A 14,797-nucleotide genomic window follows, 5' to 3' on the forward strand; every position below is an offset into this window, starting at 1 on the left:
CAAAATACTGCAGCTCGGATCATGTTGGGGGCGCCGAGGTGGACGAACACTGTGCCCCTGAATCATGAGGCTCAACTGCAGCCGCTACGCGACAGAATCGCCCTTGTGGCAGCCAGGAGGGTGGCCAAGTACGTACAACTCCCCGGTGGAGAGGGACTGCTGCAACACCTCCTTGAACGGCAACAGGGAGACCTCAGGGAGTCTCCTGGCCGGCTGTGGGTGTGGTCAGCGGCTGATGTAGCAAGCAAACTCCTCCCCATGGCGCTTATAGTCGACAAGGGCTGTGACCGGCCTGTGGCGGGGTACTCTGTACTCCCGCCCTGGGCACCAGAAGCAGTTGTGATCCACATCCAAGACCTCCCAGTTAGCAAGCGTCACTGTCCACAACACGTGCTGCAGCAATGGGCTGCAGTGAGTATTGCAGCAGCAGAGCACCCTGGGTGCGCCGTATATTACGCCGATGGCTCCCGGGATCCAGAGGCTGGCCGCACAGGTGCCGGGGTGCACCATGCCACTCTGACGGCTGGATGGCGTCTCCAAGATCACTGCACAATTCTCCAGGCAGAACTCCATGCCATCCAGAGGGCCCAGCAACACGCACTCCTGGATCATCGGCGACCCCCAGTCATTCACGTAGACTCCAGAGCGGCGATCCAGGCCGTCATGCACAGGGAGCCCAGGGACAACATCCGGCTAATTACTGCCATCAGGAAGGACCTGCAGACACTTAAGGAGCAGGGACAGCAAGCAACAATCAACTGGATACCGAGCCACATCGACCTCGCTGGGAATGATGCGGCGGATCGCGCGGCGAAGTCAGCAACCCTTGAAGCCCAGCCAGTGACCACCATTGCTATCAGCCGCAGGCAGGTGGATCTGTGGGCAGCTGATGCAGCCAGGCGCCCGCTACCAGGGCCAGGCACATCGCGGAGCCGGATCTGGTATGACAGGGCGACCCGTGGGGAGCCCCCGCCGAGCATGCGGAGGCTAGACAGGAAGTTGCAGGTTGGGGTCCACCGGCTGCGACTTGGCTACCTTACTGCCAGAAGACTCATTGACCGCGTGCGAGAGGAGCGCTGCTGCCATTGCAACCAGATGGTCCCGGGTCCACTAGTGCACTACCTCCTCGACTGTCCAGCGACGGTGCCACTCCGACGAAGGCACTTCCCAATGGCGCCTGGGGACCCGAACCGAGAAGACACCGCAGCCCGGCTGGTGTACCTCGCCACCCAAGACCTGGGAACTCTCATCCCCATCCTGGCTGCCCACCCACCACCTCGATGACGCCGCCACATACAACTACGAGTCGCCACTACTCTCCATCTATCACCTCTCCTACTCTTCCTTCTTTCACTCCCCTACCTCCTCTCCCCCCCCCCGCTTAAAAAAAAAAAAAAAAAAAAAAAAAAAAAAAAAAAAAAAAAAAAAAAAAAAAAAAAAAATAAAAAAATCCAATGGAGCCTGTACCGCTTTCTAGGTAAAAGTCTGAATCACCTAGAACCAATGCCACACTACCTACATTTGACGGGGCAACAAGTGCCTGAAGACCCTTGACCTTGCGATGCCTGCCGACGAACCCCAAGTGGACGCCTGCTGATGAAGACCAAGTGACGCCTGCTGATGAAGTTGAGAAGCAAGAAGACACTCCCCTCCGGGGAGTCGCCGCAAGAAAGAAGAAGATGTTACCCTCCAGCCGGAGGGCCCAAGAAAGAAGACAGAAGAAAGAAGAAGATGATGATGACACCCCCAACCGGGGGCCACAGCCGGGTCACCATATGGAGAAGACCCGGGCCGGAAGTACCGGCAAACCTCTAATGAATGAATGCAATTATCAGTGAAAAAAGTCACTATCAGTGGAACAAGCCACTATCAGTGGAACAAGTCACTATCAGTGGAACAAGTCACTATCTGTGGAACAAGTCACTATCAGTGGAACAAGTCACTATCAGTGGAGGACATACTATCAGAAGCAACAATATTTACCTGGTTGTTCTTCTCAGTGTTCTCTACTAGTGTCATCTTCTGGTTCACTCTCTTCTCAAGTTCTTGTAACTTCTCCTTGTGTTCCTCCATTTCCTTGGTCTGAGAAAATCATTTATTAATTACTTTTTTGGTTAATGCATTTATTAATAAAGCATTGTATACATATTAATAACAAATATGAGAAACAAATTAATAAAGGAGATCACATGGTTATTATAACTGTGCTTGAAGACTTTGTCTCTATAGGAAGACCCCGCTTTACAGTGCTTCACTTGACAGTGTTTCGCTAATATATACAGCGGTTTTTCAATTATACCCATTCCTCACTTATTCAGACTTCCTATAATAGGTATATTCGCTAATCACTATGAGCTAACGACAAAAATATTTTAAGTAATGTGTGTACTGTATATGCAATTTTTAGGCCCATCTATATTGCTCACTTAATACAGTAGGGCCCTGCTTTACGGTGTTCCGCTAATATGGACATTTCAAATTATGACCAAAACTTGCTATATGGCTCCCCCCACCTGACTTTCTAATATGGTCACCGTGCCCCATCTGACTTGCTTACATTCTCCGTGAGCTCAGTAAGCACCACGTCTCTCCATTATGTCTGGAAACTCCAAAATTTTGAGTGTTTCTAAAGGTTATTTTCTAGTATTTTATTATTATTATTATTATTATTATTAACACATCACCTGATTCCCACAAGGCCTGAAAAAGAAAAACTTTCAACATCATTCGCTCCATCACTGTCTTGCCAGAGGGGTGCTTTACACTACAGTTATAAAACTGCAACATTAACACCCCTCCTTCAGAGTGCAGACACTGTACTTCCCATCTCCAGGACTCCAGTCCGATCTGCCGGTTTCCCTGAATCCCTTCATAAATGTTACTTTGCTCACACTCCAACAGCACATCAACTCCTAAAAACCATTTGTTTCCATTCACTCCTATCAAATACGCTCACGCATGCTTGCTGGAAGTCCAAGCCCCTCGTACACAAAACCTCCTTTACCCCCTCCCTCCAACCCTTCCTAGGCCAACCCCTACCCCGCCTTCCCTCCACTACAGATTTATGCACTCTCGAAGTCATTCTGTTTTGTTCCATTCTCTCTACATGTCCGAATCACCTCAACAACGCCTCCACAGCCCTCTGAATAATAGTTTCAGTAATCCCACACCCTCTCCTAATTTCCAAATTATGAATTCTCTGCATTATATTCACACCACACATTGCCCTCAGACATGACATCTCCACTGCCTCCAGCCTCCTTCTTTTTTTATTTATTTATTTATTTATTAACAATTTGAGCACACATACAGAGGTACAAAAAAATACAGATAAGAGCAGCATGCCAAAGCCACTTATACTATGCATAGCATTACGGGCTGGCTTAAAATTAACTTAAGATTAACTAAGCAATGATGAAATCAGTGATAAAACATTAATGTAAACAGATTACTATAAAGCACAAGTGAGTATTACAAAGACAGGTCATATGGTTGCATGCATTGTTGTACATTCAGTCGTATGAAGTATTCTGTTAGGTAGTGTATTTAAAAAATAATAAAGTTAGATTCGGTTTTAGGTTTAACATTTATGTGATATAATTGTGAGAAACATTTAAGATATACAATTTATAAGGTTCAGTTATTCAGTATTTATTTGGTTTTGGGTGAGTAAGTGATCTTTGAGAAGAGACTTGAATTTATAAACAGGTAGTGTTTCTTTTATATTTACAGGTAATGAATTCCAGATTTTAGGGCCTTTTATGTGCATTGAGTTTTTGCATAGTGTGAGATGGACACGAGGAACATCAAAGAGTGATCTGTGCCTTGTGTTATGGTCATGTGTTCTGTTGAGGTTGGCAAGGAGATGTTTGAGGGGAGGGTTAATATCAGAGTTAAGTGTTCTATGTATGTAATAGGTGCAGTAATAAGTATGGATGTTTTGTATGGTGAGTAGGTTTAGTGTATTGAATATTGGTGGAGTGTGCTGCCTGTAGTGAGAATTTGTTATCATTCTAACTGCAGCCTTTTGTTGGGTAATTAGTGGTCTGAGATGGTTAATTGTTGTTGAGCCCCATGCACAAATTCCATAGGTGAGATAGGGGTAAATAAGAGAGTGATATAGGGCCAGGAGGGCTGACTGTGGAACATAGTACCGTATCTTCGATAGTATGCCTACAGTCTTGGAAATTTTCTTAGAAATTTGTTGTATATGTGTATGAAATTTGAGTCTATTATCAAGGTGGATTCCTAAGAATTTTCCCTCTGTTAGCTTTGTGATAGGTGATCCGTTTATCATTATGTTAAGAGGGACATCTGTAGCTCTGTTACCAAACTGAATGAAGTAGGTTTTGTCAATGTTTAGTGTAAGTTTGTTAGTCCTCATCCAGGTAGATATTTTCTGTAATTCGGTATTTACAGTATTGGCTAGTGTGACTGGGCTCGGGTGAGAGAAGACGTATGTAGTGTCATCTGCAAATAGTGTGGGTTTGAGTAATTGCGAAGCATTTGGAAGGTCATTTATGTATAGGAGAAAGAGAAGAGGGCCAAGGACACTTCCCTGTGGGACACCAACTGTAATTGGTTGCGCAGAAGAGTTTGCCCCATTTGCATACACATATTGGCTTCTGTTGCTGAGGTATGACTTGAGGTAGTTGAGGGAGTGCCCTCTTATACCATAGTGTGACAATTTTACGTGGAGCAAGTCATGGTCAACTGTATCAAAAGCTTTACGTAAGTCAATGAAGATCCCCAGTGGGACTTCTTTTTTCTCTATTGCAGTGTATATATGTTCTAGGTGTATAATAGCATCATTAGTATTTTTATTAGGCCTGAATCCAAATTGGCAGGGGTTGAGTATGTTTTGGGAGATAAGGTAGGAGTAGATTCGTTTATGAATTAATTTTTCGAAGATTTTTGAGAGAGGGTGTAAGTTGGATATTGGCCTATAGTTATTCAACTCTGTTTGGTCTCCTCCTTTGTGGATCGGGGTGACCCTTGCTATTTTGAGTACTGTAGGGAAGGTGGAGGATTCAATGGATCTGTTAAAGAGTGTTGCAATGATTGGTGATAGCACTTGTGACACTTTTTTGTATATAAAGGGTGGTAAGGTATTTAAATCTCCTGCCTTGTTTTTTAGTGCGTTGATAATAAGGGAGACTTCGTATGGGTTAGTCGGAGCTAGGAACAGTGTGTTCGGGTAGTTGCCGGTGAGGTAGTCATTTGGTGGGGTATCTGAGCTTGGGATTTTATTGGCAAGGTTTTGTCCTATAGTGGAGAAGAAATCATTGAGTCTGTTTGCTGTTTCTGTTGGTGGGAGTTGGGGTTCATCTGATTTTGCTAATTTTATTTCGCTATTTCGTGATATCTTTTTTGTTCCCAGAATTTCTGATAGGGTTTTCCAGGTCTTTTTTATATCACCTCGTAAGTTGGATAATCTGTTCTCATAATACAATTTTTTTGCCCTTCTTATCAGGCTGGTTAGGACTGACGAGTAACGTTTTGTTTGGTCTCTGGTTATGTGACCCATTCTGTACTGTTTTTCATATTGGTGTTTTGTATTTATGGATTTGAGAATGCTGGGTGTTAGCCAGGGACTGTTCAGTCTCTTAGCTGTCATCTGTTTAGTTTTTTTAGGGCAGTGCTTGTTATAGAGGTATTGGGTCTTTTTTAGAAAATTATTTATACATTTGTCAATATCTGTATAGATTTCTAGCTCAGTGTGTCAATCAATGTTTGCTACTGCTGTTGTGAAGTTATTAATGGCTGCCTCATTGTGAAGTCTGAAGGTGACTTTAGTAGTGTCTTGGGGTAGTTTACCAAGAGTTGTTATGAGGAAAGTAGGGTAGTGGTCTGTGGTATTATCTGTAATTATGCCTGATTTTAAAGGGGATATGGTGTTGGTCCAGATGTGGTCAAGTAGGGAAACACTAGTCTCTGTAACTCTTGTAGGTTTTGTTACTGTTGGTAGTAACATGCAGTTACTCATTGTGTTTGTGAATTCAGTAACGTGTGGGTCCTGGTCTTGCAGGAGATTTATATTGAAGTCACCTGAGAGTAGTAAGTGATCTTTGTTCATGCGTGCATCAGTTATCATACTTCCTAGGTTTTGACTAAATTGGCTAATGTTTGACTGTGGAACTCTGTAGATGTTTATCAATGTGAGAGGTTTTTGTAGGTATTTGGATTTGAATTTAGCTATTATATATTCCCCATGTTCATCCCTTGTGCAAGTATTAGTGATATTTTCTAGTTGGTCTGAGTAGTATATGGCTGTGCCACCCCCTTGTTGGTCTGGCCTACAGTTGTGTATGGCTGTGTAACCAGGAATGGCATAGACATCTGTACTATCAGGCTTTAGCCAGGTTTCAGTTAGTGTAATGATGGACATATTGGCATGTAAGGAATTTAGTAATGCTATGAGGTCATCGTAATGCTTGCTTAAAGATCTGATATTGTAGTTAAAGATAGTTATGTTGTTGTTGGCACTGAGAAGTGCCTTTGATTGTTCTGCAGTGTAGTAATTACAGTAACTGTTTGATTCATCACATTCATCACCCATGCTTCACACCCATACAAGAGTGTTGGAATAATTATACTTTCATACATTCCCTTACACAAATAACCCGCACATAAAAGAGAGAAGCTTACAACGACGTTTCTGTCCGACTTGGACCATTTAAAAAGTTACACTAACCAGAAGTGGAGCAGGATGGCTATATATAGGCAGGAAGATGTGGTGGTAGTAGCAGTAGTAGTACAAGAATGGTATATAATACCGACAAGATGAAATTAAGACACATGCTGTCCTGCTCCACTTCTCGTTAGTGTGACTTTGTAAATGGTCCAAGTCGGACTGAAACGTCGTCATAAGCTTCTCTCTTTTATGTGCGGGTTATTTGTGTATCGTTCCAGTCACGGTATTGTGCTTTTTTTTCTTATTTATACATTCCCTTCTTTGCCTCCAAGGACAAAGTTCTTTGTCTCCACAGAATCCGAAGTGCACCACTCACCCTTTTTCCCCTCATCAATTCTATGATTCACCTCATCCTTCATAGACCCATCTGCTGACACGTCCACTCCTTAATATCTGAAAACATTCACCTCCTCCATACTCTCTCCCTCCAATCTAATACCCAATCTTTCACCAACTAATCTTTTTATCCTCATCACTTTACTCTTTCCTATATTCACTTCTAATTTTCTTCTTTTACATACCCTACCAAATTCATCCACCAACCTCTGTAACTTCTCTTCAGAATCTTCCAAAAGCACAATGTCATCAGCAAAGAGCAACTGAGACAACTCCCACTTTGTGTTCGCTTCTTTAACTTTTACCTACACACCTCTTGCCAAAACCCTTGTATTCACTTCTCTTACAACCCCATCTATAAATATACTGAATAACCATGATGACATCACACATCCTTGTCTAAGGCCTACTTTTACTGGGAAATAATCTCCCTCTCTCCTACATACTTTAATGTGAGCCTCACTATCCACATACATACATACACCTGCAACATCTGCCACATTGCCCCCCCTATCCACCCTGCCATATGCCTTTTCCAAATCCATAAATGCCACAAAAACCTCTTTACCTTTATCTAAATACTGTTCACCTATATGTTTCACTGTAAACACTTGGTCTACACACCCCCTACCTTTCCTAAAGCCTCCTTGTTCATCTGCTATCCTACTCTCCGTCTTACTCTTACTTCTCAATAATAACTACCATACACTTTACCAGGTATACTCAACAGACTTATTCCCCTATAATTTTTGCACTCTCTTTTATCCCTTTTACCTTCATACAAAACAACTATGCATGCTCTCTTCCAATCCCTGGTACCTTACCCTCTTCACTACATTTATTAAATAATAGCACCAACCACTCCAAAACTATATCCCCACCTGCTTTTAACATTTCTATCTTTATCCTATCAATCCCAGCTGCCTTACCCCCTTTCTTTCTACCCACTGCCTCATGAACTTCCCCCATACTCACAACTGGCTCTTCCTCACTCCTACAAGATGTTATTCCTCCTTGCCCTATAGACAAAATCACAGCTTCCCTATCTTTATCAACATTTAACAATTCCTCAAAATATTCCCCCATCTTACCAATACCTCTAATATTATTTTTTTTTTTTATCACACTGGCCGATTCCCACCAAGGCAGGGTGGCCCGAAAAAGAAAAACTTTCACCATCATTCACTCCATCACTGTCTTGCCAGAAGGGTGCTTTACACTACAGTTTTTAAACTGCAACATTAACACCCCTCCTTCAGAGTGCAGGCACTGTACTTCCCATCTCCAGGACTCAAGTCCGGCCTGCCGGTTTCCCTGAATCCCTTCATAAATGTTACTTTGCTCACACTCCAACAGCACGTCAAGTATTAAAAACCATTTGTCTCCATTCACTCCTATCAAACACGCTCACGCATGCCTGCTGGAAATCCAAGCCCCTCGCACACAAAACCTCCTTTACCCCCTCCCTCCAACCTTTCCGAGGCCGACCCCTACCCCGCCTTCCTTCCACTACAGACTGATACACTCTTGAAGTTACTCTGTTTCGCTCCATTCTCTCTACATGTCAGAACCACCTCAACAACCCTTCCTCAGCCCTCTGGACAACAGTTTTGGTAATCCCGCACCTCCTCCTAACTTCCAAACTACGAATTCTCTGCAGTATATTCACTCCACACATTGCCCTCAGACATGACATCTCCACTGCCTCCAGCCTTCTCCTCGCTGCAACATTCATCACCCATGCTTCACACCCATATAAGAGCGTTGGTAAAACTATACTCTCATACATTCCCCTCTTTGCCTCCAAGGACAAAGTTCTTTGTCTCCACAGACTCCTAAGTGCACCACTCACCCTTTTCCCCTCATCAATTCTATGATTCACCTCATCTTTCATAGACCCATCCGCTGACACGTCCACTCCCAAATATCTGAATACATTCACCTCCTCCATACTCTCTCCCTCCAATCTGATATCCAATCTTTCATCACCTAATCTTTTTGTTATCCTCATTACCTTACTCTTTCCTGTATTCACTTTTAATTTTCTTCTTTTGCACACCCTACCAAATTCATCCACCAATCTCTGCAACTTCTCTTCAGAATCTCCCAAGAGCACAGTGTCATCAGCAAAGAGCAACTGTGACAACTCCCACTTTATGTGTGATTCTTTATCTTTTAACTCCACGCCTCTTGCCAAGACCCTCGCATTTACTTCTCTTACAACCCCATCTATAAATATATTAAACAACCAAGGTGACATCACACATCCTTGTCTAAGGCCTACTTTTACTGGGAAATAATTTCCCTCTTTCCTACATACTCTAACTTGAGCCTCACTATCCTCGTAAAAACTCTTCACTGCTTTCAGTAACCTACCTCCCACACCATACACCTGCAACATCTGCCACATTGCCCCCCTATCAACCCTGTCATATGCCTTTTCCAAATCCATAAATGCCACAAAGACCTCTTTAGCCTTATCTTCATATGTTTCACTGCAAACACCTGGTCCACACACCCCCTACCTTTCCTAAAGCCTCCTTGTTCATCTGCTATCCTATTCTCCATCTTACTCTTAATTTTTTCAATAATACCTCTACCATACACTTTACCAGGTATACTCAACAGACTTATCCCCCTATAATTTTTGCACTCTCTTTTGTCCCCTTTGCCTTTATACAAAGGAACTATGCATGCTCTCTGCCAATCCCTAGGTACCTTACCCTCTTCCATACATTTATTAAATAATTGCACCAACCACTCCAAAACTATATCCCCACCTGCTTTTAACATTTCTATCTTTATTCCATCAATCCCGGCTGCCTTACCCCCTTTCATTTTACCTACTGCCTCACCAACTTCCCCCACACTCACAACTGGCTCTTCCTCACTCCTACAAGATGTTATTCCTCCTTGCCCTATACACGAAATCACAGCTTCCCTATCTTCATCAACATTTAACAATTCCTCAAAATATTCCCTCCATCTTCCCAATACCTCTAACTCTCCATTTAATAACTCTCCTCTCCTATTTTTAACTGACAAATCCATTTGTTCTCTAGGCTTCCTTAACTTGTTTATCTCACTCCAAAACTTTTTCTTATTTTCAACAAAATCTGTTGATAACATCTCACCCACTCTCTCATTTGCTCTCTTTTTACATTGCTTCACCACTCTCTTAACCTCTCTCTTTTTCTCCATATACTCTTCCCTCCTTGCATCACTTCTACTTTGTAAAAACTTCTCATATGCTGACTTTTTCTCCCTTACTACTCTCTTTACATCATCATTCCACCAATCGCTCCTCTTCCCTCCCGCACCCACTTTCCTGTAACCACAAACTTCTGCTGAACACTCTAACACTACATTTTTAAACCTACCCCATTCCTCTTCGACCCCATTGCCTATGCTCTCATTAGCCCATCTATCCTCCAATAGCTGTTTATATCTTACCCTAACTGCCTCCTCTTTTAGTTTATAAACCTTCACCTCTCTCTTCCCTGATGCTTCTCTTCTCCTTGTATCCCATCTACCTTTTACTCTCAGTGTAGCTACAACTAGGAAGTGATCTGATATATCTGTGGCCCCTCTATAAACATGTACATCCTGAAGTCTACTCAACAGTCTTTTATCTACCAATACATAATCCAACAAACTACTATCATTTCGCCCTACATCATATCTTGTATACTTATTTATCCTCTTTTTCTAAAAATATGTATTACCTATAACTAAACCCCTTTCTATACAAAGTTCAATCAAAGGGCTCCCATTTTCGTTTACACCTGGCACCCCAAACTTACCTACCACACCCTCTCTAAAAGTTTCTCGTACTTTAGCATTCAGGTCCCCTACCACAATTACTCTCTCACTTTAATAACTCTCCTCTCCTATTTTTAACTGTCAAATTCATTTGTTCCCTAGGCTTCCTCAACTTATTAATCTCACTCCAAAACTTTTTATTTTCAACAAAATTTGTTGGTAACATCTCACCCACTCTCTCATTTGCTCTCTTCTTACATTGCTTCACCACTCTCTTAACTGCTCTTTTTTTCTCTCCATATACTCTTCCCTCCTTGCATCACTTCTACTTTGTAAAAGCCTCTCATATGGTAACTTTTTCTCCCTTACTACTACATTGCTTCACCACTCTCTTAACCGCTCTTTTTTTCTCTCCATATACTCTTCCCTCCTTGCATCACTTCTACTTTGTAAAAGCCTCTCATATGGTAACTTTTTCTCCCTTACTACTCTCTTTACATCATCACCCCACCCACTGCTCTTCTTCCCTCCCAAACCCACTTTCCTGTAGCCACAAACTTCTGCTGAAGACTCTAACACTACATTCTTAACCCTTAACCCTTTCGGGGTTTCGGATGTACTAGTAGAGCTTACGAGCAGCGGTTTTTGACGTACTAGTATGCATAAATTCTAGCGCCGTCAAATCTAGTGAGAGAAAGCTGGTAGGCCTACATATGAAAGAATGGGTCTAGGTGGTCAGTGTGCACAGTATAAAAAAAATCCTGCAGCTCACAGTGCGTAATGAGAAAAAAAAACTTTGACCGTGTTTTTGGATTAAAACAGCGACTTTGCACTGTATTTTCGTATGGTATTTATTGTTGTATTCTAGTTTTCCTAGTCTCATTTTATAGAATGGAAGACATATTACAGAAATTGAGATGATTTTGACTGATTTTACAATGAAAAGTACCTTGAAATTGAGCTCAAAGTAGCAGAAATGTTCGATTTTTACCAAAGATCAAAAGTAAACAAATCATGCCAAGCATCCAATACACGTCAACTGGTGAGTCTAATATTCTTTCACAAGTGCACTGATATTATTTATACTATTTCTACACTAATGCAGTAGTCTGCATAACAGTAAATCTTCTATTTGTTTGTGAGAATAAAAATTCAATGTAGAAAGCAAAAGAATGTAAGAGGGGGGTGGGAACGTGACTAATGAACAGAGGAAATGTTATTTTAGTGCCAGGAATGTCTTTCTTGTTTATTCTGGACTCTATTCGGAAATTGGCATCTTTTGAAATTTGTGTGAAATTGGCAAAATTGCTAAATTCTGACCACTGTATTGGATAGTTGAGATCAGTAAATGGGTGATTTCTTGTACTCATTCGATAGAAAAAATGGAGTTCTAGTGAAATAGTTATGATTTTTGTCGACTAGTACACTGGAATTGGCCGAAAATAGGGCTCAAAGTGGGCAATATCGCCGATGCGTAAACATCGTCGAGACCGCTAACTTCGCAAGAGCATATTTCCGTAAGTTTTCCATCAAATTTCATACTTTTGGTGTCATTATGATCGGGAAAAGATTCTCTATCTTTTCATAAGAAAAAATATTTTTTTTTCTTTTTTTTTTTAAATTCGGCCGACCCTGAGAACAAGTCTCTGAGAAGACCTGCCGACCCCCAAAGGGTTAAACTGTCCAAATGCAGATCTACATTCATGTGCATAGCGCTCCGACCTTGATTTTCCCCATTTGAAAGCATGTAAAAAAAACGTAGGTCTACGTTCGGAGCCCCCCTGCACGTGGATGCAGATCTACGTTTGGACAGTTTAAGGGTTAAACCTACCCCATACATCTTCAATCCCATTGCGTATACTCTCACTAGCCCATCTATCCTCCAATAGTTGTTTATATCTTACCCTACCTGCCTCCTCTTTTAGTTGATATACCTTCACCTTTCTCTTACTTGCTGCTTCTATTTTCTTTGTATCCCATCTACCTTTTACTCTCACTGTAGCTACAACTAGAAAGTGTTCTGATATATCTGTGGCCCCTCTATAAACATGTACATTTTATATATACTCTGATAATTATACTTATGTATATCTGTGCCTAAATAAACTTACACACTGTGCTGGCATACAGGTACACATTAAAATCAGTGTCTAATGTCTCGAGATGCCATATTAGTAATGATAATAATAATCACCGAATCTCATTAAATGTCGTATATTACATTAATATACACATTTTCATTAATCCATCTATGATATCTTTTCAAAATTATATAACAAACATGATACATAACATATAAAGATGATAAATACATCATACAGTAGAATAAATAAACATAAATATGAGATGTGGTAGCCAGAAGAGTTGTACAAGTGATGGCAAGAATAACGTTTTCTCTAGTCCAACATAAGAGAAAATGTGTTACTGGGGGTAACTGTAGAAAATTATTCCTTTTGTATGCCTTCACTCAGAGCGTCATTTCTTCTAAAAAATGGTGTTACACGAGAATGGGAGTGTTCCTCTTTATTTATTCTTCCATATCAATGTAGAGACAAATTGTACACAATGCAACTTATACATAAACCAGGCATGTTTGCTTGGTTTGTTTACAAAACTGGCGTTCACCTGGTTTGTTTACATAACTCCGTGAGTGTCCTCTCTTTTGTACTCATTTTCTCTCTCTCTCTCATTTACTCGTTTTATCTCATTTACTTACCTTTGACCCTACATTAAGACTACAAATATTTTAACCCTTTGACTGTCACAACCCCAAATCCTGAAGTGTCTCCTGGTGTCAAAAAATTTTTTGGAAAAAAAAAAAAAAATATTTTTCTTATGAAATGATAGAGAATCTTTTCCCAATGGTAATGGCACCAAACGTACAAAATTTGATCGAAAACTTACAGAATTACGCTCCCACGAAGTTTGCAATCTCAGCGATATATACGCGTATATATCGGCCAATTCCATTGTTCTAGTTGACCAAACTCATAACTATTTCTTTAAAACTCCATTTTTTCTATCAACTGAGTACAAGAAACCGCCCATTTACCAATTTCAACTACCCAATACAGTGGTCAGAAATTGTCAATTTGGCCAATTTCACACAAGTTAAATAAAGATGCCAATTTCAAAATAGGGTCCAGAATAAACAATGCATTCTTGGCACTAAAATAACATACCCTCTGTTCATTAGTCATGTCTCCAGGCCTTTCTTATATTACTCTTGCTTTCTATTTTGATTTTTATTCACACAAAAAATAGAAGATTTACTGTTATGCAGACTACTGCATTATTGTAAAAATGGTATAAATAATATCAGTGCACTACTGAAAGAATATTAGACTCCCCAGTTGACGTGTATTGGATGTGTGGTGTGACATGCTTACTTTTGAACATTGGTAAAAATCAAACATTTCCGCTACTTTAAGCTCAATTTCAAGGTCATTTTCATCGTGAAACTAATCAAAATCATCTCTATTTCTGTAATATGTTTTCCATTCTATCAAATGGGACCAAGAAAACGATAATACAACCATAAATACTATAGGAAAATAAACTTCAAATTTGGCATTTTAATCCAAAAACACAGTTGGAGTTTTTTTCCCTTTCATTATGTACTGCGTGCTGCAGATTTTTTTTATACAGTGCACACTGACCAGACAGACTCATTCTCTCACATGTGAGCCTACCAGCTTTCTCCTGCTTGATTTGAAGGCGCTAGAATTATTGAGTACATATACGTACATCCGAAACACTGGCTCGTAAGACGTATATATACGGCCGAAACAGTCAAAGGGTTAAGGCAACTAATGAGTGACCTGCATATGAATTTTATCGCTCTGGGACACTTAAATGTCATAGAACATTATGTGTGGGTGGGTTGGCCTGATATGGCAGCCTGGCTGGCTACCATGCATACCACACTTGATTTCTTACAATAAATGCTACTCATCTCACCCTAGATTAAGACTACAAATATTTTAAGGTAAGTAATGAGTGTAC

The 14,797-nt window shown here is 41.0% G+C and overlaps 1 protein-coding gene across 5 annotated transcripts in view; it reads right to left on the minus strand.

Annotated features, from left to right (window-relative positions):
* The window catches only part of LOC128689820 (kinetochore protein Spc25), an 80,548-nt gene that overhangs the window by 33,277 nt on the left and 32,474 nt on the right, over positions 1-14,797 (minus strand). For all 5 annotated transcript variants that reach the window (XM_070087673.1, XM_070087669.1, XM_070087672.1 and 2 more), the window contains exon 4: positions 1,984-2,082. In XM_070087673.1, the coding sequence (XP_069943774.1) occupies positions 1,984-2,082 (99 nt within the window). The remainder of the gene's footprint in view (positions 1-1,983; positions 2,083-14,797) is intronic.

This window comes from Cherax quadricarinatus, chromosome 22 (assembly GCF_038502225.1).
Source record: "Cherax quadricarinatus isolate ZL_2023a chromosome 22, ASM3850222v1, whole genome shotgun sequence".
NCBI classification, from domain to species: Eukaryota; Metazoa; Arthropoda; class Malacostraca; order Decapoda; family Parastacidae; genus Cherax; species Cherax quadricarinatus.